This window comes from Psittacula echo, assembly GCF_963264785.1.
Source record: "Psittacula echo genome assembly, chromosome: 10".
In the NCBI taxonomy this organism is placed as follows: Eukaryota; Metazoa; Chordata; class Aves; order Psittaciformes; family Psittacidae; genus Psittacula; species Psittacula echo.
The window spans coordinates 14,937,957-14,965,730 of NC_137741.1; the positions used below are offsets into that span (position 1 = coordinate 14,937,957).

General features: G+C 46.2%; 1 protein-coding gene across 4 annotated transcripts in view; it reads left to right on the top strand.

Annotated features, from left to right (window-relative positions):
* Positions 1 to 27,774, top strand: part of NTRK3 (neurotrophic receptor tyrosine kinase 3) — a 205,736-nt gene that overhangs the window by 104,313 nt on the left and 73,649 nt on the right. For all 4 annotated transcript variants that reach the window (XM_080626561.1, XM_080626563.1, XM_080626564.1 and 1 more), the window contains one exon: positions 6,096 to 6,284. In XM_080626561.1, the coding sequence (XP_080482687.1) occupies positions 6,096 to 6,284 (189 nt within the window). The remainder of the gene's footprint in view (positions 1 to 6,095; positions 6,285 to 27,774) is intronic.

Genomic DNA, 27,774 nt, shown 5'->3' on the forward strand with positions numbered 1-27,774 from the left:
GGACATGCTGGAGCCCACAGCAGTCTGGCTCCAGGCATGTCCTGCATAGGCACTAAGCACTGATTTGGCCCCGAGCCCACATCTGCCAATAAAAATTAAGAAATTGATTTCCTTTTGTTTGCACGAGGCTCTCTTTATGAGACAGTAAATGTAATCTTGCTATGAGCATGGCTGGGGTTTTAATTGTATTTGTTGTGTGTTCGCTTATTGTTTTATGAGTCTCAGTTCCCTCCCTCACTGGCGCAGGGATCAGCCCTGGGGGGTGGTTTGATTCTAGCTCCAGCAAAAGGTTGGAATATTTTTAGACCTGTTTTTGTTTTCAATTTGTTTGTTTTCCTGATAGTTTGAGGGTTAGCTTTCTACCTGCTTTAAAAATAAACGTGTATGGGCATATGTAGAGCTCTGAGTTGTAAAGCTTGTTCCAGCCTTGGAATTATCTGCTTGCCAGTCGGTGGTACAGCCTTTTGAAGAACAGCGTTTAAGATTAAGATCAGGGAAATATGGAAGCACCAACAGAGATTTGAAGTCAGAGGAGAATGGGATTTGATACATACTATATATTGGAGTTTAATGAGGTCTGTTTCGGCACTTGCTATACAATTCGTGGTGACCCACTTTACTAGGAAGGCTTTTTTTTCTGGTTATGGGTCATATACAGTTCCTAATTAAGTAGGTTAATTATATGTCTCCTTTATATTACACGGGCAGATGTGGATGGCATAATTAGCTCTTGCAGTCATCATTTTGATCAAAAAATGATGTTCTGAGTGGCAGCTCCTGAAGGCATGCGGACTGAATGGGGGATTGCCCTGCAACCCTGAGCACTCATTGCTGTCTGCTTCAGCAAACTCATTTTCTATCCTGAGCATGTGGCCTGGGATGTGGCTGGAGTTGTCCTTTCTGAAACCATATTGGAGACACTAGTGCCCCATCCCGATCCAGTCCTGCACCCCTGGTGCCTCAGATGCTACCCAAACCCACCCTGCAGCACTGGCGATGTCCTTCCTTGGGGTTTCTGTGGAAGCATCCAAAAGGGATGAGTATTCCTTGCAGAGGAGAAAAGTGCTGCAGCCTGGGAGCACTAAACTGTCCTTGAAGAAAGTTTCTTTAACCTTTCCCTTCCCGACGGCTGAGCCCTCGCAGAATTCCTGGGTTATCTGTTCCAGTGCTCAGCCATCTGTACTGCTGAGCACTGGGGAAAACATTCAAACCCTAATCTCCCTCAGTGCAATTTAAACCTATTATTTCTTCTTTTATCCCCAGTGGACGTGGAGAACAGCTATTATATTTCTCTTTGCTGCAACCTTTTACATATTTGAAGGCTGTTATCATGTGTCCCTGCAGTCTTCTCTTCTCAACACAAAGCATAATTATTTCAGTTTTCCTTTGGAGGTCATGGTTTCTACACCTTCGATCACTTTTGTTGCTTTGGAGAGGTTACTGTGATAGCAAGCTAGAGTTTTTGTTGTTTCTTCACCTGTCTGCCTTGGAGCATTCATTATGTTATGGATGTCTGTGTAGTGACCGTTATCCTCTCCAATCTGTTGTTATTTATAAAGTACCTTATATTCCTGAGCCTATGTTTTATCAGAAAGTACAGCTCTTAGCCTTGATAAATAATTTACCATTATGATATGATCATGCAAACAGGAGCTCCCTAAGCTATTTATTACTATTTGCTTTATTGTTCTTAAGTAACAAGTTGTCCATGTAACACTGTGAACAAACCAGGCAATTCACAGACATGGACCAAAAGGCATATCCTATTTCTTAGAGCTTCCAGATGAACAAGTAGATGAGGACAAACATCAAGACAAACTCCAGTTTAGTTACAGGGAAGAGTGCCGAATAGAGAGGGATAGGAGATTTTATGTAAAGCAGAGATTTTGGGGTAATCTGAAGAAGTATTTTCAAAGTATTTGTGGAGGTGGTAATATCAGGGTGGATGCAAAGCAAGAAGAACTGGAACATTGCTGGGATGGATGGATGGGTAGGCAGGCTGACCAGGATGCTGGGGAGAAAAGAGGGTGGAGATGAGGTTCGGAATGGTGGTATTTGTATGAGGTGGCTTTCTTGGGAAAGAGGAGTTGGCTATAGAGGAGATGTAGGAGGGAGAACATCATTGCTCCTTGTGATGCTTTCAAAAGCAACATTTTCAAGCTGCTTCACTGCTTTCTGGTTAACATCGGATTCATTTTGATCCTCATTTTTTGGTCCTTGTGGTTGACTCTCCCACTGGTGTTGCAAAGGGGGAGGTTGGCAGTGGCAGTAATGGAGCAGGGGCTGACCATCTCTTTACCCAGGCATAGCCCAGGCAGCCCTAATGTCTTCTCTCCAGCCTTTCCCTGTGGCTCTGTGGCTTCATTACTGCTGCTGACATTGCTTCCCTGGCAGGAAAACTGCATGGGGCTAGCATGGAGAACAGTTAAACTCTGTCCTTGCAGACAGTGTGGATGCTGCTGACTGGTGAGGCCCCTGCTTGCATAGAAAGAGAGCCATCAAAAGCCTTTCAGAGTATAAATGTTCAATGCTCGGCACATACAATGGCTTCTTAAGGTATTAACATACAGACTTCTTATGATTAGTATCCACAGTATGTTTGTCCATAACACAGGCTGAGTTATTCACAAAAACAGCTACTGCATCTCTGTTTAGATTTTTAATTTCAGAGGAGCTCCAAAATATAAAATACTGTGTTTTAAGATCATAGGATGGTCTGTTGGAGTTACCCCAGGCTACCTTGAAGACTATTCTGCATTTTTATAGCACAAAACTCTGCCCATTTCTCTGTCTAGTGGGAGGTAAACCTAACTCTTAAAATCCGCACTTCTTTTCTTTTTAATCCATTTTAACCTTACCTGGAAAATGCATTGCTGAAGCGGTGAGAATTCTTCCAAATAAAGCCATTCATCAGTGTTATACATTGGAAAACTCAACCTCTTTGCCTACTTAACAGCAAAAAATGCATGCTATTCCCAAGATAGATTAAAAAAGTTGAAGTCTAGATAGCTGCTTTATATCCAGGTGTTACTCATGGCAGTATATATTTTGAGTGTCAGAGCAATAATCAAACCTATAAAAGTGATCAGTGACTGCTTGATATCAGTGATGTTTTAAGAGTCTGTCTCAGGCTTGCACAGTGAGCCCAACACTTGCCTGAGTCTAAGAGGGGAAACAAAGTGGCCACTGGCTTAGATGGAACTGGAACTCAGCTGTGGCCAGCCAGAAGAGATAGGAAGGAAAGAATAAAGTGATAAAGAGCCATGACTGTTGCAGGAATGTTGCAGGAGTTAATGTTGTCCATATTTCTACTCCTTCCACCTGCCCCAAAAGTTAATAGGAGAAACTTGGAGAAGCCCTCAACTGTAAATTATGTCTTTAATACAGTTATATCCTGTGGAGGATATTGGGGTGAATAGGCTGAATGTTATGTTACAGTCCATGCCACCTCAGTGCCTCTGTCATCAGAAAGGTTTCTGAAAACTGGAAAGCTAGTGCATTGTGTCCATCTGGTGTGTTCCATAGGACTCTTAAGAATGGGATTGATTTTGGGTGTTTCTGAAGACCTAGAAATGCAGTCAGAGGCAGTAAATTGTTGTTTGATTTTTGCAAGGGTAGAATATACTTTATGTGATGTTAGGACTGCAACTGCCTTGGCCATTCTTGGCATTTCCTACTTTTGCAGAAGTGGAAAGGTGCTGAGATGGTGATGGAGCATCCAAGTTCAGCCCTGAGGCTTTTGAGAATTGGTAGATGTAAATGGCCAAGCTTGACAGCATCAACTTGAGCTGGATGACTAAGAGGCTGCATCCATTCACAGGACCCAGTGTTTTCTGGGGAATGGGAGTGCAACTGACAGTTGGCTTAGACAAGTTTCCCTTTTACTCTACAGATTTTAGGAAGGTTTGGGGCATGAAACTAGGGATGACACTTGTAGAAAGCCCTCAAAGAAGTGAGCTGCAGGAAAACTATGGAGTGTAAATAAAGTTGGACTCTAGATCTGTTTATTGGCAAGGAAAGTGCCATCAGAACATCGGACAAGCTGGTTATGCTTAGTTTCACAAGTACCCAACCTCCTTGATCATGCCGTACTCTTTTAGGTGTAGCCATGTCCTTCTAACCTTCTTGTGCCAGAGGGACACTGCCATGATCTGTGCTCCTTAAAAATGAGGACGAGCTATGCAAGGGTTAAGTGTTGGCAGGGCATTTTAACCACAGACATTTCCAACAGGGTCTGTGCCAACCTGGCTTACATCTCATGATTGGCTCTGAAACCAACCATACTCCTCCAGTGCTAATGCTGTAGGAAGTGTCCTCTACTCCTTGTCACCAAGGTGTGATTTCTGCTCTCAAAGCAAAGGAAAATGAAGACTTGCTTCACTTCTTTCACTAGACAGGCATTTCGCATCCCACTGCCTCATATTAGGTACCTTCCTTTGAAGTAACGTCCTGGCTGCTTAGGGAGAGTAATAAGCCCTCAATAACCTCTCCCACTGCTCCACTGCAAGGGAGATCTTATGCTGTCCTCAAATTATTTACACCAGTCTGTATCAGTTCTGATTTGGTTTGTGAGCTGCACCTTGGAATTGAGAAGTCTCCCTTTCCCAACACAGCCAGCCAAAGGAACACGTGCACCATGGAAAACCCAATCCTCCTGGTTTGCATGCACAGAATTGACTTGCAAAAGAACAGAAGTCATTCAAACTGAAATTGCCTGTTTGCTTTCTGTATTTGGAGACATACAGTGTGTGAAGTCCCAACAGAGGCATCTTGCGGCAGGAGCTGAGTTTTGCCTTTGCCTCTCAGAAGCTGGAAAGCACATAGGCTCACGGAGCAACGTCAAAAAAAAGCCAGAACCTGCCAGAAGGAATTCACAATAAAGGGAGAAGCTTTTTTCCTTGTGACTAAAGCACCTGTTATGGCTGCCAGGACTCTGCTGATTACACAATAACTTTATTATATCCCACTTGGAAGAACAAACAATTCTTGAAGCCCTAAAAATGAGCAGGCTTTAGACTAGATTAATGCAGAATGACTACATGGAGCCAGTGTCTGCCCCATCGAGCCAGAAGCTCCAGAGAGCAAAATGGCTTGAAGATTCCCCTCTTTGTTGCTACTGATATATAATAAAGTAATTGTGTAATTAGAAGTAGATTACTGATGGGAGAGAGGCATTTTGTATGCAGTGTAGGTAAAAGACTGGCCTCTCTGAATAGGTTTGAAGGCTCAATGCAACATCTCTGCTTGTTTTGGCTTGAGCTTCTGGTAGCCTCCAGACAGCAGAAAATGAGCATCTCTACTTGAGTGTGTTTTTTCTCCCTCTGTGAATATACAAGGGAGGTCCTCATGGAAGATTGCAGTGCAGTCCCCAGGTTCCTGTGCATATGCAGCCTGAATGGCTGCAGCATGGCTTAGAAGGTTTCACCTCATGATGGAGGCATTTGTGATGTTGGCATGCAGTCAGGTCATAGGGCAGGTGAGAATAGATGAAAGTGGGAAATATTGTATTAAGGCCTGATGTCCCCTGAGGTTTCCAGCCTTGGCAGCTCATAGTAAAGGCTGATGCTAGGTCTAAAAATAAAATAGAGCATAAGCCAAAAATGAGGGTATTGTGAAATAGCTCTGTGTCTGGATGAAACTGGAGGAGGGGAAACAAGATGGGCAACACATTGTGCAAGAGAAATGGTGTGAATATGGGTTTGGGTTGAAATAGATCTTTTGGGGGTGATGTTTCTTCAGTTTAAGCTCAGTTATGTATTCTGACAAGCTTATGATGACAAGGTAAACAGGCACCACAGTAACTGATGTATCTCGTGACAGCTAGGAGAGGACTTTGTGCAGGGCTTGCCTCTAACGTGGTGTCACCTGCAGCTACTTTATCTCCTGCAGGATTGTTAGCCTGGTACCCCAAAGCCAGGAAAGGAAACTTGAGATCTTCTGTGTCCTGAGAGCTGCCTGGAGAAACTAGCACTGGGGATGGGACAACTGCCAGGAGTGCTAGAACAGGCATCCTGTCCAGGGGCTGGTCATCAGGTCTTGTGGGTCCCTTTCCCCTTTCCCCTGTTGTGCCTGACAAATGTGCGTGGTCTTTGCAGGTCCCGTGGCAGTGATCAGCGGAGAGGAGGATTCAGCCAGTCCCCTCCACCACATCAACCATGGCATCACGACGCCCTCATCCCTGGATGCTGGCCCGGACACGGTGGTGATCGGCATGACCCGCATTCCAGTCATCGAGAACCCCCAGTACTTCCGACAAGGTCACAACTGCCACAAGCCAGACACGTGTGAGTGCCCGATCCGGCCAGAGCCCCCTGCGAGGATCAGGGGATGGGTTGGGGGAGCAGGGGAAGGAAGGCGAGGAGGAAGAGGTTGAGGGGATGAGGAAAGAAGAGAAGGAGGTTTTTGAAGAAAGCGGGTCTTGGTATGGTCCAGAAACCAAAGTGAATCTCAGGTCTCAGAAATCACAACATACATGTAGGGGCTTCCAGAGAAGACTTTCCACTCTCACCTTCACCTCCCTTCACCTTCCCTCCGCCACCCACCAGTCACCTTCCCCTTTGCCTGAAAGTGCCATTCAAAGCCAGGCTTTGCCTTATCGGGTCTGAGCGTGAGGTCGCAGGCATGAGCAAGAGCCGCCTGGGAGTGCAGGGATGGACACGACTCCTACCTGCTGGTTAAAGGACCTGCCTCCCCTTCCTCCTCCAGCAAAAGTTTCCCAGCTATGGGGCTGCCTCCTTGGCTCTCCACTGAGCCAGGGAGAAGCTCAGGACACGTGGCAATAGGAGGGGCAGATGTATGGAGATAAAAGCTAGGAGGTTTAGATGCTGGATGTCTTGTTATCATGGGCTTCTGTAAAGCTTTTGCATCTTTCCTGTATAAATCTGGGTTGTGAACTGGGTTCATTAGACTAGCAGGTAGTGACCAAGCGGTCCTCTCTGTTTTGTATTCCTAAATTTGGAGCATAAAAGTGCTGGATAAAAGGATGCTTTTGTGGGAGTCCCACACCTCTTGCTATGCAAGCGGTGAGATGCAGCAACCCCCGACATGCAGTTCGCAGCCAGTATTTGAGTTCTCTCAGGCCTCTTACCAGCTCTGAGATGCAAGCTGAGTAATGCAGGAGGTTTGGTGATGTTCCTCTCCTGCTATTGCTCATGCTTTTGGTGTGTCTTGGCTCCGGGTAGAACTGGAAAAGCAAAAGGCTGGCAAAAAATGTGGAAAAACCCTAACCTGGGCTGTCACTGTGGCTCAGCCAGAGGCAGGGAGTACTGCGTGACCTCTGCTCTCCCCTTGGCTGCTAGTTCATGAGTGAAGGAGATGTAACTCAGCTCCTGGAGACAGGGAGGAGGCTGATCTCCTCTGCTCCTGTGGACCCTGCTGTGCACCCTCCTGGGTCCTGTGAGCTGGTGCCCAAGCCATTATCACTGCGCTTCACTTGGCAGAGCGATGGGGAGTACCCAATATACGTGCCCAGATCTCCCTTTGATTTCCATACTAACATGCTGTTATGCATGTTAGAGGAGAGGAGGAGAGGGGAGGAGGAGGGCAGCAGTGATTAGGCAGGAGCGGAGAACTGGATATAGCATGTTTTTTTCTGTGCTGTTAATTATGTATTTTACATTTCTTATAGCACCTCATCTCAGAATGATTTACAAACTCTGATGGCTTGGGAGGGAGCTTCCCCCTCTTTATTTTTTGCCTTTCTCTCCTGTGCTCTCTTGAATCTCTTTAATCTATGTGCCGACCAATGCAAGAGGAGGTGCTGCTGCAGTAGCAGAGCTTAAACCTCAAAGGATTAAGTTTTGCTCTGTGTGTTTACGCTGTGGGGCTTGTCAATGGTGGCTGGGTTGGAGAAGTTACTTGCAGCAGGATTTGGCCTCAGAGTTTCGTGCTATTTGATTAGGATATGAAGAGTTCACAGGGATGCTTGATGGTGGCATCTGGAGCCGCTTCTGCCATGGAAGGCACCACAGTGAGGGGAAATGTTGCACTAGTGACAACTGTGCACGCTTGGAAATCCACAGCAAATCACCACCTCTGAGCTCCAGGTTTCCTGGAGCTGAAACCAAGCCCCACAAATAGGCATTCCCTCTGGGTGCTTAACTAAAGGCAAACCACAGGTGGATGCTGGCAGGCTAAAAGCCCTTGTGTTTTTTAGACTTGTCATGCATGGGGCAAAACCCAGGCTTTGACACCTCAGGCAGGGTTGGATTTGGTGTGTGTTTTGTAGTTTAGTCCCCGAGACTCCACTTGAAGAAAACTTCTGACTTCAATGGTGGCTTTGCTTGAGGCTGGAAAGTTTCAAAATTCACCTTTTAAATTAACCATGCTTTGGGGAGCTTTTGCTCTAAGGGGTTTGTTTGATCTGATGTGCCCCGCTCAACTTAAACCTGAGCTGGACAATATTTGTGGCTCCCATTCTCCCCATGGTTTTTATGCCAGAGGGTTTTTCTTTCCTCCTGTGCAGAACCTGAGCACAAACACTTCTTCATTCGCTGTCAGTGATGGAGAGAACTCCTCTGGGCTGGGGAGTGCTTTGATTCCCAGCTAAGCTTGTACTGATGCAAGCTGTCATCTCTTCTGCCGCCCACCTCCCTTTGCTGTCCAGCTGTGAGCAAAGGTGCTCCAAAGCACCCAGCATCTTCCTTATGCACTGAGGTGTTGCTAAAGCAGCATCTTCAGCAAGCAATTTCTCTCCATCATGAAGCTTTTCTCTTTCTTTCCTCCTGCAAGCATGCCTGTGCTCTCAGATGTTGTCTGGATTGAGGACATGCCGATACCGATTGCTGCACTGCAATGAGGAGAGCAAACTCTATATGCTTAATGCAGTATTAATAGTACATTGATGTGATATAGATTTCTGTCACCCTCTATACTAGCAAACATCGCTTATCACGCAGGGATGACAGGTGTTTATTCCCAGCCACTTAGCTCTGCATAATGGAATTGCAACTGAAATATGGAGAGCAGCTCCCTGCCCATGGAGCTGCAGCCCCTCTCGCTCCTGCTGTGCAATGCTGTCCTATGGGCAATTCTTGTTAATGTGTCCTCAAGGAGATAAAGATGTGTCCCTCACTGGGGATGTGCTGTCCTCACATCGATGGGATGAAGGGCATGGGAGCCAGTTCTCACCTCTTGCTTTCTGGGATTCTTGCAGTTGTCTCTTACCTCTTTTCTGCTGCTGCCCGATATAGAGGAGCAAGAGGGACCCTGGCTTAGGGTTCTTTCCCTTCCTGACTGAGGGCTTCTCAAAAAGCAATGGGAGAAACTGCACCACAGTGTTTTCTTGTGATGAAGCCTTAGAGAAGATGCTCCCACCATCTTTACACTGTAACTCCACAACATGCTGAGCAGTGCTAGGGTTTGCAACCAGTCTTTCTTTCAGACATCCTCAGCCCTACCTGGAGAGTTAAGCAAAGAGCTTTGCAATGGGGACAGTCCAACCGCAAATCAGTTTCAGAAGAATAAGCTAAAACAGTCTTTTTCTTCTGATCTTTGCACATGGAAGAGAAACCAAGTAGCATATCTGCATGGCAGATGTCACCAGGAGGAGTGGTAGGTTGTGATGAGTTTGCACCTCTCTATATTTGGAAGTAAAACAGATGAGAGAAGAAAAACAGGACTTGTTGTGGTAAGCACCATGGACAGAATACGTGATGAGAAGATACAGTGTAGAACCACAGGGTTTCAACCTATGGTCATAGGTTTTGGTAACGTAAAACATGATCCAGCCTACCCTCATCTGTGTCCAGAAGATGGCTATTAGTCCTTCTGGGCAGGATTGGCAGTAACTGCAACTTCTTACCTTAACTCCATCTCCTGATGTTAAGGATTTGAATTCGCAAAGTCCAAGCTTTGTACTTGTCAGTAGCTGGACATTTCTGCAGTGAAAGGTTGGTAATGTTTCAGAAGAAGCCTTTTGGAAGATTGTTTTACTTTAATAATAGTAATTAAGTAGTAATTAATTATAAGAACAATGCATCAGATGCAGATTAGTTCTTGGATGTGATCTCTCCAGCTTTACTCAAATGCCACAGCATGGTTTTGGAATTGTTCTGTCCCCTCATGTATTTCATCCCAAAAAATAGAGAAGAAAACCCAAACCTTAATGCAGAAAATGAATCCTTTGCAGATCCCTGTCCGCTTCCCATCAGCAGATGCTCAGATCTCACGAGCACTGTGAAGCTAGATTTTTGGGAGCAAGTGGTTTGATTTTGGTGGAGGTTTTTGCCAGACATGGCCGGAGCTGGCTGTGTTTTCCTCTTCCAGGACTGGCACAGCCTGGGGACTGGGATGCATTCTCCACACGGGTGGAGCAGCCGTCCTTCCATGGAGTCCTAATGAGGGCTTTTTTTCAACCTCATTTATTACAGGCTGCCCTGGCATAATTGCATATTCAAAGTTAGTAATTACATGTATTCATGCTAATTAAGTAATTAGATATAATTACACTAACTGTAAATACATGGTAATTGGCTAAAAAGAAGTACTCTAGAAAAAAAAAAAACAAGGCAAATCACACAATAAAAGCGCCATCAGCACTCTTTCACTCTGTACCCTGTCTTTATCTTGTATTTCAGTGCAGTTTAAAGGGAACATTGTGGTCATTTCAAAACTCATATTTTTAAACAAATAGATTCCCTCACCTCTGCTTCTGATGGGTCTTGAAAACAAAAATGAGAAGGATGTTTACCTTTACCACTGTAAATTCTTTTTGTTTGCCTAGTGTGTTTTGTTCATCTTGGGCGTGAAAAGCTAAAAAGTATGCGGAGTGACTCTTTCTGGTCAGTTCATGTTTTTGCCAGAACCAACAAGAACATAAAAATAAAGCCATAAATGCTTGTAGTTTCATTTGGCTCAAAAAGAAAACTGAAACTGTTGGTAATGGAATAGAGAGAAACTTTTTCTCTCCCTTTCCCCCAGGAGTATAAGAGGATTTGTCAAATGTTATTTTCATGCAACATAATCATGGATCCCAGTGTTCAGTGACAGCAGCACTCTGCTGCCCTGTGCCCAGCCTGGGACCAGGCTGTGCAGGTCTCAATGCCTCCCACAGGTCTTCGTTGTTCCTCCAAACTTCTCCTTTCTTCTTCTTTCCTCTAACATGAAAGCCCCAGGCTCTTCTCCATCAGGACCCAATGCCCATTACTCCTCTGAACTAGGCAGCTGTGGGTTGACTCGTCTGCACTGGTATTCCTCACTGTTATATGGTCTTATCCTTCGCAGTCAGTCCTTCTCAATGAGAAACTTTGAGGGGATTTAATGAGGACCTATGAGTAGCTGTGTACTCATTTATGTGAGTTTTGCTACTCTATTCTGCCTCTCCTCATTTGTCCTAGCAAAGACTGGTTTCATGGCTTGGGTCTGTGGAAAAGCTCTAACCTCAACACTCAGCTGTGAGCAGCTGGGAAGGCATTGGAGGTCCCTGCAATGATCTTCTGCCTCCAAATTCTCCTTCCTTCTGGTTTGTGGTTGCCTCTCACAGAAAGTGCTCTGAGTTCCAAATGCTGATGTGAACGCCCTGCAAAGATCTGGATGTGGAAGAAACCCCACAGGCTCCAGCTGGCTGCTTCCAGAGCTGATGTTGCAGGTACCTGAAGAAAAGAGTGAGCAACCAAAATTACTGCTTCTGTCCCCAATGGAGCAGAATTGAGCTTCCTTTGTGCCCAGCATCACCTTCTTGTCTCCTTGCAAAGGCTGCAACATCTGGCTAGCGGAGATCCTATGGCCAGTGGGATTTGATGCAACCTGCTCAGCTCTTACCAGCCCTCTCAGATGGTTTTTCTTACCGTGGGTATTTTATGCTCTGCATCATTTCATCCAGCTCTGAAAAAGCAAGTAGAAGAAATATCCACATCTTCCAGAACCCGGAAGTCCAACCTGCATTTGCAGAGGGCAGAGTGCTCAACCCACCTATCGTACTTGGAGTGCAAACTCATGCTCAGCAAGTCAAACTTCCTGCCAAGATGGTCTACAGAAATAAGAGTTTTTCTTGGAAAAGCTGGCAAATCCGTTGCGTGCAGCTTGCCCTCAGCCAGTTCTGTAAATGGTGTCTGTGTGGTTGTACCAAGAGGAAAAAAAAGCAGCATGAGAGGGTGGGAAACGTGGCTCTGCCTGGCCCGTCTGCTATAGGCGCTGTAGCCAGCAGTGCAGCCCTGCCTTGCTCCAGATGTGATGGGCCCTCAACTTGGTTTACACACAAGCTGATTATCTCCTGTTTGGGTTTTAGATCGTATCTCTATTACTTTAATGTGTATTTACTGAAGATATCTGTAGCAACACGCGAGATCCAAAGGGGAATGAGCAGGCTCCAACCCTGCATGGGGGAGTGACCCTGGCAGCATAGCTGTGGTGCGTGATGGATGACATGTTGATGTTCCTGGTGACGAGGCTCCAATAGGAAGGAGAACATGGCTCTGAGCTGCTAATGTTGACCTGCCTCCAGAGAGGCTGCCTTGATGATGGAAATACTCCTGGATACAGATGTTAAGGAGCAGATAGGGAAGTATTTTCTCATACAAAACTCTGCCTGTTCCTTTGGCCTAAAAACATCTCTGGACCATTTAATCCCAGTGTCTGTGGTGCCAGCAAACAGGGTTGGTTTGCCTGGGGTGATTTTGGAAAGGAAGCCTGTGTGAACTGTCACGCACTTAGCAAGCCAGATGAGAGGAGTCCCTGACCTGGTTTTCTCATGGATTTAGAGTGGCTCTAGCACAGCGGCTGCTCTCACTGCCTGACAGCCTTGTCTTTGCATCAAACGGGTTGGAATGGATTGCCCAAATCATGCACCATCTCAGGGGGGATTTGTACGTGCACTCCTGATACTCTGTCTTGCATCCAGCCCCCAGCTCATCTCAAACAGGGGCTCACACACCCTCCCACTGCTCTTGCAGCATCCCATGGCTGCCACGAACACACCATGGACCCTGTGTACGTGGACATGTGCTCCTCACCTGTGCACAATGGGATGGGCATGGTATAAACACTTGATAAATCAGCTCTTCTTTATTCCCCATGGCTCAGTGACACCTATGCATGTATAACCTCCACCTCACAACCGATGCTGCTGAAGCACACATGGATTTCTGCTAAGTTCCCTCATGGCTCTGCCTTTCCTTGTGAAAGCTGGAGACATCATAATGCTCCTGATGAGGCAGTTCCCCTGCCAGGGATTGCCTGAAGCCACCAAAGACGGTTGCATCTCCAGTTTCTAGTGGATATTCAGAGCTCGGCAGCACAGCTTTTCATCTGTGGTCTAGCATGAGTCAAGACTCATCGTAGCAGGGTGAGAGGAGTGGGATGAAATGGAGATAAAGCAGGCTTGCATTCCCTATATTACTGGCTGCATGCTCAGGTATTGGTTCTTCTCCCTATCCAGTTGCACTTACAGAGCTCTTGACCCCATGGTATCTATGTATAGGAGGGCTCTGTTCATCAGCCAGCACTCCTCATGCCCATGGCTTTGTCTCTGGAAGACAAGAGGTAGTGACACAGTGTATGACCAGAGGCTATTGCAAACTCAGGCAGCTCTGGTGTCAGGGGTGATGAGGGGGGTTCAAGAGTATTCTAATGGCTCGCTGACTGTGCGAATTCTGCTGTGGATTGCTTTAAAAATAGCTGGTGTATGTATGTGTGTGTGGGTAGAGCTGTGGTACTGATATCTTTTGGCCATCAGTTAAACATTTGTCTTGCTTTTTAATAAGATGGCTGTGACTTATAACACTTGGCTGTTGGGGAAGTATCTGGAGGCTGGGATACGTCTACGTGCTGGGACAGGGGATATGCCCATGGTATTTGCTGTAGAGTAGCCCTGAAGTCTTGAGGAGCTCCCATGGTTTGCAAAGACATTGTACTGTGACCTCTTATCTAACCAGGCTGGTTTTCAGATTTAAAATCTAGCTGTTTGAAGTGTGTGTGGGTGCATTGTGGTCAGACAGAAGCTCTCTTTCTGGTTAGAAGATTGCAGGCTCTCATTGTTTGTTCATTGTCTGGTTAAATTACAATTCCTAATTAAAAATAGTTTCTATTGTGTAGGAGTTGGAGCAGTTTTGCATGACCGCACACACAGCAGGAACATTATTAGTAGTGCTGCCCTGTGGGACAAGTACAGCTTCTCTAGCAGAGAAGCTGTATGTCGGTAGAGGTTACAAAAAGAAAAACCTATCTCATGGGCTACTTTTGGGCTAGACAGCTCAAAAGACCCCATTCAGTCCTGAAAGCTGGGGAAAGACCATGTAAAAAGATATTCTGCCTACAAAATGTCTGTTTCTCAGCCTGGTGTGGTGCCTGGCACTGGGGCAGGGTGTCGACAGGCAGTGATGGCTTTTGCCTCCTAGCATCATGGAGCAGAATGAACAGCACTGCTCTCTGTAGAGCAGAGCTTGATTGCTTCATGTATATATTCATGTATGATATTATATATTATAATATACCAGAAATGCAGAAATTGTCACTATTGGCTGCTGAACACTTCCAGTCTGCCTCAGCACCCTCTTGTCAGTCGTGAGTGAGGACAGGGAGTGGGTTCCCTGCCAGTGGGGTCAATGAGATGGAGGAAGATAGTGCTGCTAATAGAAGCACCACTTCTGCTTGTGTGCTGCTAAAGCAGCTTTCTTGCACTGTGGTTCAGTGTAAAGCACTTGTTGAACTCAGAGTGATTTATTGCAGTGAACAAATCTGGCTGAGAACTCAGCAAACCCATTTCCACGTGTAGCTGATGCAAGATTTGTATGCAGGTGTCTTGAGGTGGAAAGTATGTCGAATTCACAGCATGTAAGGATTGCTCTCAATGCTCTGGCTTGTCTCCCGTTAAGGCAGGGTATATTGCATAATCCATTTTTAGATTCCTGCATGCTCATTCCTAATGGACTGCAAGTTATCTAATGCTGGATCCTGCTGGAATATAGTGTTAGGGCCCCCTCTCCCTGCCCCCACCTGGATAAATCTGGGAACAAACTCAGACTTAGTAAAAGCTTTTCATGCTTCTTGTGTATGATTTCATGCTTTCTTCATGTATGATATCAGTGATCAGGCTGTCCCGCTGTTTGCATGGTCAATATGGGACGCAGTGCTCTAAGCGTTGACTTACAGCTGTAGATACAGCTTTTCCTGATGTTAATTCCAAGTTCCTATTTGTTGCTGATATTGCATCAGTTTCCTCTGGTTCTGTCAGATTTGTAGGCCCGCAAATATGTCACACCTTTCTTTCAGCCCTACTAACCTATTTTTCCTCAATGAATTGGAGCACTGAGTCTGAAGGTTACTATACCTAACTATTCATATATATATATATATATCTCATATATATATATATTTGATCTATTTGAAATGTACTGTTTTATAATGTTTGGGCACCTCTTCTTATCTTGCTAATACATTTTAACAGGTTTTACATTATCCTTCCCTGTCCCAACACTATAGCTCTGTTTTTTCTCTTTGCGAGGGAAAAGGGATCTATTTATTTTTATTTTCTTTTCCCTATAAGCATTTCTTAAATTCAGGACAAGCATTTTCTCTGGATCCCATAAATGTGGCTATGAGACAAGTCTCCTAAGTATATATAGCAAATTTGCAATTAAAGGGAAACACTGGAACAAAATGACTTCAGCCTTTGTCTCCTTTCCCTTAGCCCTTCCCACCCCTCCACCTCCCTCTTGCAGGATTAATCTAAACTAATCCTCAGATGAGCAAGATCTTTGGGAAAGCAAACAAGCAAAGTAAAACCAAGGGAGGAGAAAGAAAAATCCTTCACACTCAACACTAATAAGGAAATTACAGGCATCCTACATTATAAATTGGATGAATTTTTAATGGTTAGAAATGCAGTTGATTTATAATGCATCTATCCTGGACTGCAGGGCCTGTCGCTAGCTAATAAATAAATGACAGGCCCTTTGTATTAGAACTATCAGTCATTTTATATCTCTGCACTGTAATTGACATGGAGCATTGAGCAAGGGGAGCTGATAGACACCAGGTGTAAACCAAAGCAAAGGACCTCATGCTTCAAGCCATACCTGAGGTCTTGATATACTATGAAGTCACAACCCAGTCTTCAAGTCTTGTCTTAGACAGGCTGCAGTTCTTGCTCTATCCCACTGCTCACAATCCAAAACGAAAAAGAAATAGAGCTTGGCAAAGGGTTCCACGATTTTGAAAGATCATTTTGAAAGATCATTTTAAGCCCAGCTTAGTGCCCTGTTTGTTGTGTCTTACTCTCTGTAACAAGTCAGTTACCCCTGGACAGCAGGAGAAACTCTATCCGAGGTAGCTGCCCAAAGCTTCCTTCCTACATGCGGAAGCAGATAAGATGGTTTTGGTCTGCCCTGTGTTAGACACCTTATTCAGGTGGGGAAGATCATGTCGTCTGTTCCCTTGGTGGTCCTGGCTCTTGGCACTGCTCAGAAACCAGCATGGATTCATACGAATCCCACCATGAATGCACTAAGGGCTGTATTAAAAATACATTCTGGGCAAATTCCAGAGATGGGGTGGGCCTGCCCTGTTCCCATGCCAGATCCCAGCAGAGCCCAAACGTCAGGGAAACCTTACTGAGAGCACAGCAGGCAGCTGACTATTTGAGGGGTTGGAGTATATTTTATCCTAATCTTAATGAGGAGAAGTAACCCGGCACCTTGCACCTCCGCTGTTTCCTGGAAAGAGGCATTTCTCCTTCCAGCCCATCAAAGGGCTGCCAAACATCTTCATTTCCATTTTATGGATGAGGAGAGAGAGCTAGAAAGACATCAGTTTCCTCAAGGTCACACCAGGCTCCTGACAGCTACCCGACTGGCCCATGTTCAGCCCACTGGACAATGTTGCATTGTTTATGAGTTGCCACCTGAAATCTTTTCACAGCCAGTCCTTTGGAGTCAGGAATTTAGATGGACAAACAAGTTCTTGGAGCTGTCAGGTGTACATTATGATCCCACAAAACAATGATTCTGAGCTTTTCCTGCTCTTTTCCAAATAGGTTAGGTCAAATTCTCCCTTTCCACTTTCGTGGGGGCCATGCTACCATATGACATATTTCTGCTTTGTGCTCTCAAGAGACCTCTCCTTGCTGACTTCCTACAAGTTTTACTGATCCCATTCCACCTAGGATTGCCTCCTGGCCTGCTCAGTTGAAGTTGGTTGGAGCCTGAGTGCTGGGCTTGGAGGAAAGGCAGTTATATTTTACCTTGGCTTTAGTTCCTGGCTGAAGGAATTGAGTGGGAAGCCTGGGATATGGGCCTTGCTACCCAAGCAAAGCACTGCTCTCCAAGATGCAGACTTTCATCTTGACCTGCAGAAAAGAAGCACTTATTGCTCTATTTATTAAATTTCCCCACAGCAGTGTAAATGCTATATCCATGATAGATACGGATCTTATGAATAATATAGAGATTTGAATTAAGCAATTGCAGTGCTTTTTTAATACAAGAGATCCTCAGTGTCAAGGAGTATTAATGATGTATCTTGACACGGTCTCTGCAGAGGGCAATTGCAAACCCCAGTTCTGTGAGAATTTGAGAGACTGGGGGGAGAAATCCTGATGTGCTGTTCCTCCCCTCTGTTCCCTTTGGGACACTCCAGAAAGAGTATCCTGTCTGCTGATTTTTTCCCAGCTTTCCCTAGACCCTCCGAGGATGGGAAGGCTAAGTGAGTTTTGGGAAAACAAATCCCTTTTGTAGGCAGGCTGGGCTGGGTTGTTGGAGGAGGCAACTTTGGGAGGAAATGGAATACAAAGATCCTAGCAGCTCCCTGTGGTCACTAACAGTTCTCCAGACATTTCTGGAAGAGTAAGATGATTAGTTGCAGTGAAATAGCTAAATTCAGGTTTAGGTAATGATATTTAGTGTCTCTGCATATCTGAGCCTTGTCTTTAATATGAAGCTCTCCTTTCCACTTGCTCTCTGAAACCCTTGTGCAGCCTTGCTATTAAACAGGTGGTACATTATTATGAGAAATTCTCTATAAAGTCCACTCTTAAATGCCTTAGAATCTTTGGGGATGAATTTAAGATATTAGCATTAAAATTTAACACCAAATGCAGTGACATCACTGTGGGGGAAGGGATAAGGGGACAGTAATTGCAGGATGTGCTGTGGATCATTTTGTGCCTTGCATCACTGGTTGCAGAAAGCTGGTAGCCTGGCTGCCTGGTCTTTCTTGCTAGCTGCTTTAGGTGTGCTAGGTGCCAGTGTTACAGCTACAGAGCTCTAAGGCCTCTTTAAATGAATGGAGCTGTCTAAGAAGTTTATGAATGCCCTTTCAATTTATTTTTTCCACCAAACACAGCATCTCAAGCCTTGAATCAGGCTGTTAACCTTTTTCATTCCTCTCTTTCTAGCCATGTTCCTCTTTAAGGTTATTTCTTCGGCTTCTTTCACCATCGCCCTTTTAAAAGGAAGAGGGCAGGGGAGACCTGTGGACTCCATAGCCCATGTTCTCATTTTGTCAGTTCTAGAGGAGCAGGTCTTGCTGACACGTGTGAGCTGTGTGGAGTGGGGAGCGTGGGCTCAGGTGTTCCTTTGCTACAGGAATGGTAGCTCATTAACACATTGTGCCCTGCAGATAACTTTTATTGATCATCAGCTGCTTAATCAAAAACTCTATCACAGTTTGCTTCGATTATTCTTTTCCATCTCTTCATCTCTGGAGAATCAGCTCGGCTAAAGTTAATGTACTCATTATGCAGTTGGGAAGCCACTGCCACAGACTGCTATGTAAATCATAGGTTTTAGGGAGGTTTGTGTCCTCCTTCCTGCATATAGCAGGATGAGTATATTGGATGCATACTCCTGTGCTTGATGGAGTGAAACAGGCACTGTGGGAATTGTGCTGAGCTGGTTTGGCTCTGCCTGCGGTGGCAGTACTCACCTCCCAGGTCACACAGAGCCCAGGCTCCACATCTGCATTCTCACAGTCCCAGTAGAGTGATGAACATCAGTCACTGCTGCTGCGCCTAGTGCTAACCCACCTTCACCTTTCCAGAGGCTCATGGTGGCCTCCACATGGCCATAAATACCTACCAACATATGCACGAGCACTGCTGGAGACCTCCCTCCCATCTTGGATAGGGATGGTTGCATTGAAGCATCTTTGTGGAGCTGTCTCTGCTGGTGATTACTTGACAGTTGGTTGATGAGGGTTTTCCTATGGGAGACCAAGTGCTCTGTGTATGAGAACTGGCATATGTTGGGGGGGAGGGCTGTGTAGGGCATGAAGAGGGCACATTTGAGAGATGTGAGCTGGGGGAGAACTGAGAGAACTGAGTGTGAAACTATGATGGAGAAAGTGCACAGTTGGACCATGTGCTTGGTTTTTGTTTTCTGATGACCTGTGTACAATGTATATATAGACACAGAAGTGGTGACTGAGGAGAAAAATAGGATGTTGAGTCCCCTGTTTAAGCAGATCTCAGCAATCCTGAAATCAACACCTTGACCGTGTTGCTGTTGGGCATTTTGCTGACGCAGTGAGGGCCATAGCTGGAAACCTGCTCTGTAAATAGTGGCTTTACTCTTCTGTTAACCATCAGAGCTCTGGGGAGGGGAGACAGAGAAGCTGTGCAGAAAGTGGCAAAGATATTTCCCAGCACTTGCCATGTTTTTAATGGCCAGTCCTAAGAAGTGGCAGGCCAGCTTGAATGGGGACACAGGAAGGGCTTGAGGGGGAAGGCCTGTGACAGGAGTGCAGCTTGTTCCTCACACTCTGGTTACACTTGATGTCCTGATATGATTAATTTTCTTTTTTGTCTGTTAATGTTTGCTGCATAAAATCACTCTCCTTGATCCTATACGCTATCAGGGTTACATATTCCGTGCTGGTTATGCTGTGGCAATGCCCTAATTTGATTGCGGAGGGTCATGTCCTGTATAATGTTGTCTCATTTTCTCAGTAGTCGATGCAAACTCAATTTTGTTTCCTTTGAAAAGAAAGGAAGTGGAGGCAGGAACCCAGCACCCATGGCTAAGCTTATACCTGCAGCTCTTACTTTGTTGCCTGGCTGTGAGGCACACGTAGTTCAGCCTGAATGGGACCCGCAGGCTCCTTTTATTACCTTTTTCCTGCCACTACTGGAGGGGAGAAAGGATGGAAGCTACAGCAGAGAAAGGCCCTCATTTGTAGCTGCTGGCACCTCTCATTTGCCTCAAGGAGTCATTATTCCAACTGGCTGGATGCCCTCTTGATGGAGCTTGTCTCCGGAGGGGAGGGTTAGCTGTGTCTCCCCATGGGACCCGGGTGAGTGTTTAGCTTTCTGCTTTTGTCTCCAATTAGGCGCTCGGTTCTTTGTACCTCTGTGTTTCACCTGCCTCAAAGACCCTTCACCTTACGCCTCTGTTATTTATGAGTAGCTCAGAGGGGAAAAGGAGGGTCTGGTCTCAATTTGTGTGGCTGTTTTGCAATTGAAATAAGCATGTTGTGTCAGAAGCGGTGCCAGCAGCCCAGCTCTCCTGGCCCCCACTGGTCTCATTCAGGGCAGCTTCAACAACTCCAAGGCTGTGCCGTGGTGAGTGATGGCAGGGCTTGCTTGTAACTGGAAGTGTCACTGTGTTTTTGCAGGGCTGGTTCAGAAGATGTTGGTTTATTTCAGCAGCTCGTAAAGGAGGTGTCAGCCCAGCTTTTGGTCTGTGGGAAAAAGAGCCTGCTATAGCAAACTGGAGATTACAGCAAGCGTTTAGCTCTGGCTCCTGGGCCATCTCTGCCACTCGGGATTGCTGCTCTGGAAAATTATTCAGCTGATGGTTTCATTGCTATGGGTCCAGGCCTTTTTGCCTTTGTTCTCAGGGTATTCCTTATTCTCAGCCTCCTCCTGTCCCATTGGGCATTCAGTGGGCTTTTGATTAAAAATGGCTTTGTTGTGGTGACAGAGCAGGAGTCAGAGAGGCATTGGCAGGCAGAATGGACCGTGACTTTGCAGCTTTAGCTGCAGGTAGGAGTTGAAGGAATGAGTCAACAGATCAGTGTTCCTGGTGTGGGACTCCAAGGACCAAGTAGGCTCCATTGGCTTAGGTCAAGGATTTAGTGGTGGGAGGCCAAGGCAGCAAAGTGGCAGTGATTTGTGTGGCTAGGCAAGGACCAAGGGAAAGGGATCATGAGCCCTGAGGGCAGGAAGAAGAGCAGGTTGGATGCTGGCAACTCATGTGATCCTCCTTGGCAGGGTACCAGGTCTTCATGGGCCAAGCGCCTGGTCCAGCCAATGTCCCCGATTTGTTCTCGGCCTCAAAATATTTAATCAGAGAATCAAATATGAAGTCTCTTTAAGACGAGACTGGCACACAGCAGCTGGCTGAGTGTCGCAATCAATGTATCCGCTCTGGAATATTTCCTGCAGAAATATTACATCCTCTCTCATTTACTTGATGATCTTTAGGGTGAATCAATCAAAAGATGCTGCACACAAATAGTTCAGCCCATGATCCTGTGGGTGTCCATTAGAGAGGCGTTTGCTCCGTGTTAATGGACCTGTTGATTAACAAACAAACCATTGCTTTTTAAATAGAAAGCTGTTACTTGATGGCAATTGTTAGCATTTGTTTTTCTGCTGACCCACTTCCCCTATGTACATCTCTCACTGCGCCAACACAGGCAACCGTTGCAGCAAAACTCAGGTCTGCACTGCTGGAGAGAAAAGCATTCACATCTTATTCAAGCAGTTATCCAAGGTGAACCTTCTCCTGGAGGCTGGAAAGGACAGAGAGAGACTTCTTTGTACTGAGCGTGCCGTTTCACCATTGTGTGTCTTGCTCTCTTAATCGTGTTTTCTGCACCCGTCTGCCTTGGCATGTGATGCCTTGTTGGATTCCAGCAATGCCTGAGGAAGATCTTCCCGTAACATCCCCAACAGGTCAAGGCTCAGCAGCTCCTTGAGGAGTCTGCCTTGGGTTTCACAGCTGGCTGAGCGCATGGGAGCTTTTATTTGGGTCTGTAAAGCTTCTAGTCTGTTGGAGCAATATTGTGTTCATTTCCTTTCCCTACAATGTGGACAATTTCCTAGTCTCCACTTCTGAGTGAAAATCTCCCCATGTTGCAATGTTAGCTCTTCCTTTTTAATGCTATCATGGTATGAACCCCTGCTGGCACTTTAAACAGTAGAAGATGATGGCCACTACGTAGAAGATGTAAAAGAAGATGTAAAAAACCTTTGAAAGCCACTGCACCAACCTGAGTGGATCCAACTCAGTGATGACCAAAGCTGTGTAGACAAGGAAAGCAGCACGTGCAATGTTGCCAGAGCTTTGGTATGAAATGGGAAACATGCTCCCTGGACACAGACCACTGTGCTGAGCCATGTAACACAGCTAATTACAGAAGCAGCAGCTGACCAGCTGAAAAGGACCAGGGCTGTGGCTGTGATTTGTGTTTAGCTTCATACTGTAGCTGCCAGTAGCTGTTCTCCTTTCTGGGAAGTGTGTTTGGACCCTTGCTGCTCAGCCAGAGGCTATGAGGGCATTTGGTCTCCAACCTCCCTGGCTGCTGGTGCCAAGCAGCCACTGTTAAGCATCACTTTAGCCCACCACAGAGGGGACCAAACCCCCTGTGCCACTTGTTTAGCTCCATCCTTTATTGCTGCAAACCAACTCACCCGGAGCTGTCCTTCCCACAGCTGGTGGGAGTCAGTGACGAGGCAGTTAGTGGATTAGGGCAGCAGAGTGAAAACCATTTGGCGTTTCTCTCTTGATTCTTCTGGGTGCCTTTAATTAGCATGATTGCTCAGCACGCGATTTTGCCATGTTCTTTAGCTCCCCTGGTTAGAATAATTATTCCCCCAGCTCCTTTTGTTCCAATTCCTGATCGCTTACAAAGTCTCTCGTTAAAAGCCATTAAATCTGTAATGTAAAGTGAGAGTAAATGCTCAGCAGTGCTATGCTCCCAGCCCCACACGTGGGTGCTCGCGCTTCCGGGCCCCTCTCTGCACTCCTTTGCTCCCTGCCACGTGCTCTGTGCCGCAGCATCGCTCTCTGCTTTGCTCTCACACGCTTCCCCACTGGCCATCCCACGTGTCCCACATGCAGCAGGTTGAGTGCATGCTCTCTCTGCTTTGTGCTGGCACTTTTGGCGTTGTTCAGCTCTGGTTCCTTTCTGCATAGGCTGATTTTGACACTGAGATTGAATTTAGGGCTGTGGACTGTGATCTCTTACATTTAGTTGCATGTGCAGATATGAAAGTGTCATTAGAAGTGTATGTTTTTTGCCCTGGTGTGGGCAGCTCTTGCTTTGAGGAATAACATACATAAAGGACATGTCCTGGCTGTGGTGGGAGGCAGGACTTCTAATGATAGATGATGGAGAAGAAGAAAAAACTTATTGTTTAAGTAAAGCTGTTTCCCCTTTTCTCAAGGATGAAAGCCTCTGGCAGAAGGAAAATGGATTTTGGATAGTCATGTTCCCAGGAGTTTCCATGTTCAAGTGCCTCCCCATTCAGAGGGCTGGGACCTCAGCCCTTTCCCTGTACCTAATCTCTACTGATATTTGATTAACACATGCCAATGGCACAAGTGGGCCTGACACAATAGGCTTGCACAGAATTACGTGGTGTGAAATAAGATTGGGCTGCAGCGCTTTAAGTGCGTTATGTGTTTAGGTGACGGGGAGAAGGGAGAGAGGGAGGCTTACTTTCAGACCATAATGAAACTGGGTCAGAGAATGGTCTGGCAGCCATGTAGTTCATTAAGCTTGGAGCTGACTGCTGGAGCAACAATTCACAGCTAGACCACCTGCTGGAAAAAGCCTGTAGGAAAGGAGCACTGGTCCTTCCTCCCACATTTGAATGAAGACTCCTAATTGACAGGAGGCATATGTTTTGGGCTTAGGTCTCCCTTTGCTGCCCTGCTGTGATTTGCCAGACCTTCCGTGCTCTGCAAAGCTCACCCTCTGCTGTGGGCTGGAGTGAGGCTCTCCTTGCACAGCAGCAGCCCCCCAGTGCACTGCTTGGGGGGTTTCCCACTCACCCCATCTCTGCTTTGTTGGCTGCAAAGATCCTTCCAGGTATTTCTCTTGCAAAAACATGCTATATATCATGTGAGTTTTGTGGGAGCAAATCCCTTTCTCCCCTCCTGTAGAATGAAGGGGGCACCACAAATCCCTGCCACTCATTTGGCTGGCACTACCCAAACTGTTCCTTAGGAGCAGCATGATCTCAGTGCAAACCTATGTTCCCCTGCTTGCTGTCCCCTCTTCCCTTGGGGAAAGCACAGCCCTCCCTGCATCCTGGGGTGTGTGTTTTAGAGCTTGCCACACACTGGCAGGTACCAAATCATGGTCTTGAAACAGATTCTGGAATGGGGAGCTCTCTCCTGAGAAGAATCATGTCACTTTTCTGGTATGTTTTGGTGCAGAAGGCAGCTTAATTTGAGAACCATCTAGTGGGGCAAGTATCAAGAGAAGAAGAGCTGCACTGACAGCCTTCATTTCCAAAGCGATCAGCAGAGTAGGAACATTGGAGAGACACAGACAAAGAACAAGAATTCCAGACAACACAGCATCCGAACAGCCTCCAAAATCAACAGAACCTTGTTTCTCCAGGCTCCCTACTGCTCTCACTGTGGTTTTGCCCTCAGCTCTTCCTGTTCTCATTTACAGCTCCTCTGAAGTGCTCGGTGCCTCCTTTCCTGCCAACATCTCCTGCGCTCCTCGGTTCCCATCCTCATCTTATAAACTCCACAAAATCATGTTTCCCCACAGGATGCTCCACTCAACACTTCAGGCTCTCAGGCTTGTACTGCTCCTGGGCTTCCTGGAGGGCAGCTCTGGCCTTTCCAGATGACATGAGGTATTGCTGGAGCAGATGGCAGAATAAAGAGACTTAAGCAAGCAAGGATATATTTTGGGCCTTGATCAGTTTCTTCATGATGCCCTCTGAAGAGCAGGAGAACATCATTGGCACTGCCCGGGCAGGGAAGGCCCCAGCTGCAGACGACAGCGGTTGTGTGCTTCCACATCCACTGTGTGTGTCTCCTTTTGGTGTCTGCTCTCATATCCCAGCCATCTGGCTTTACAAAGCCCTTCATGTCCCCTTCTAGACCTCAGAGCTCCCGGAGAGCACAGGAGTCTGGGAGCTGGGGCTATTCCTTGTTAAGTGCCCGTGACTGACAGCGGTTCCTTCAGGGACTTGGAAGAAACCGTGGTCCTGCTCCATGCCACTGTTTTGCCATCTGTATCATGCATATAACAGCTCCTGCCTCCGCAGGGAATGAGCGAGGCGTAACAAATTAATGTTCATGAAGCTCTCTCTGCCTGAAATGAAGTTTGCAACAGGGCTGTTGCTGTTCTAACTCAGGGGCTTCCTTTGCTGGTTGGCTCTTTGATGTGGCGATCTGTGGTACTGGTGGATCAGCTGTACCATAATTGGAATTAATCAGCAATTAGGGAACATGAGCCCAACTAGATTCTTCCCCAGTGGATAGTCATTTCTGGGCGGATTAGTCAGTGGTTTCAATAACTGTGAAATTCTCAGGGTAACTATTGCTATCTGAAGCAGCTGGGGAACACAGGAGGTGTTGGAGGGACACGGATACCTGTCAGGCAAAGTGGAAATGAGAAGCTGTTGTCATGTTAAGCACAGTGCTTAAATTGGCTGCACTCTGAGGGCTGACTTAAAGACATGATTGACAAGAGTATATCTGAAAACCAAAGTGATGAAAATGATGTATTACTTGTTGGGATGGGATCTTTCATGCCGGGTCCCATGGGCTTTGTGGAGTGCAGAGAGAGTGCAGTGGTGAGAAATGGGGACTTGTAGAGGCAGGGAGCTGTGGTGGTTCCTCCAGTGGTGGGAATTGCAGAGGAGAAGGCTCCTGGATGCAGCAGTGTGAGCACACAGAGGGACAGAGGCAGCTCGATGATGCCCAGGATGTCAGCTACCACTGAACCTTAAGGTGTTCTGCAAGCCCCTTGCTGCAGCTTGTTCTCACAGCTGACCTATAAACCTCAAGAGTTTTGCCACACACTTTTGCATATTGATGGATATTGCGAGGGACAAACCAGCCATCCTCTTTGCCCAGGTACCTCCTTTGTGACCCAGTACGATTTGAACAAGGCAGAGACTAAGCTCTGCATGTTGTGGACGAGACTGCTGGGTGCCCAGTGCTTCCCCCTTCCCTAGTCCTTTTTACAAGTCATTTCACATACTTTGGCTTCAATCTAACAAAAACAAACTGATGAGGCCCAACTGATCTGGCTGCTTTCCATCATGCAGTGGTCCTCCGAGTGGCTTTAAGTAGCTGCACCTCAGTGCAGGCTGGAGAAAAGCATTGGCTGTGCCTCTAGACATGGAGGGTAGCTTTGGCTCAAATCACAGGGTATCTCAGACCTGAAAATAGCCTTTTTATTTTGCCCTTGGTCTTAAATAGATATTTCTTTTTCCTTGTTATGTTTTCTATTTTATACTCTGGTAAGTGCTTTCCTACTCTGGGGCTTTTCCTAAGGGGGATCAGTGGGGAATCTTGGAGCTCTGCCTCCTGAGCTATCAGGCTACATCATTTAGAATCTTGGAAGTACTCCATCCATGCAAGAGTTCCAGAGAAAACAAACTTGTGATCCCGGCTAACATGGACATGGCCCACAGTAACGGTGGCAACTGTAGAAATGCAACGGATACTGGAGTTTCTCCGACCGAAGGTTTAACGGATCTTACATAGTCTTAAAGAGTTCACTGCGTGGAAAGCTGCGAACACTGCCCTTTTCTCATGGAGCATTGTTTGGCTGCTGAGTGCCTGCGGTATTCTCCTACCCCTTCCTCTGCTCTAAGCATGAGAGAAGCTTGTGTGGAAATGGGATCTTCTGGACCCATTTGCTTCTGCTGCTTCTCTTGCTCTCAGTCCATCTCTTCCCTTTCCTGCCCTCAAAAACATATGCAGTGCTGCGACCCCCTGCTTGTGATTTTGAATTGTGGAGAAGATGAAGATGCCACAAACTAGCTAGAGCTCCATCTAGCACATTCCCAAGAGGTTTCCAGTGATGACAAGTCTCATTGAGCAAAGTGGGAGACTCTTATGCCTGAGGTTAAAACCCTGGAAAATGAATGAAGATACAAGGTGAGCTGCTGTGCTGTGGAAGGGAATAATAAGGACCCAGTTTCCATGAAAATGAACAATCATAAACATTTCTGTAGCTCTCCTTGACTCTTAAGCAGGCTGTTATCTACTTGAAGGTCGGCTTGAGGTCTGTGTGTCAGTGTGAAATTCATCTGTGGACTGAATTTTCTTGCAGTTCTCCATTGCGGTCAACAGGGTCAGACTGGTGTAAATGAGAGCAGATCTAGGCTCTTTGACTTTACTTTGGATGGTAGAGGAGATGATGTGGTTATATGCAGCTGAGAGCATCAGGGAGAACCTTGTGGTGTGCTTCTGCTGACGTTCTGTGACTGCTTTGTTGTAGCAAGCAAGGCCTCAGGCTCAGTTGCATCTCACCCTGTTATATTATATGTTGGGGGAGGAATGAGGGGGAAAAAAAAGAGAGTTTTGTATCATAGCCCTGCAGATGAACCCATCCATGACAGAGAACTTGGACCGCTGTGTTGCTTTACCCTCTGATATAGACTTATCAGTCCTGGTTTTGACTAGACGGATGGCTGTTTCTTTTGCTCTGGATGCAGGCCAGGCTTGATGGTTTTCATGCCTTCTTTGATGCTATTCATACTTCATATCTGTGCATAGAGAAAGATAAAATGTACTCTGTTGTTGGAGTCCCCTATTGCTTTTCCTTTATATCATAAATTCTGCTGTAACACGGAAGAGAGATCAAAGCTCTATTGCCTAATGTGGGCTGTGTGGATAGCAGTGTTATGTTTGG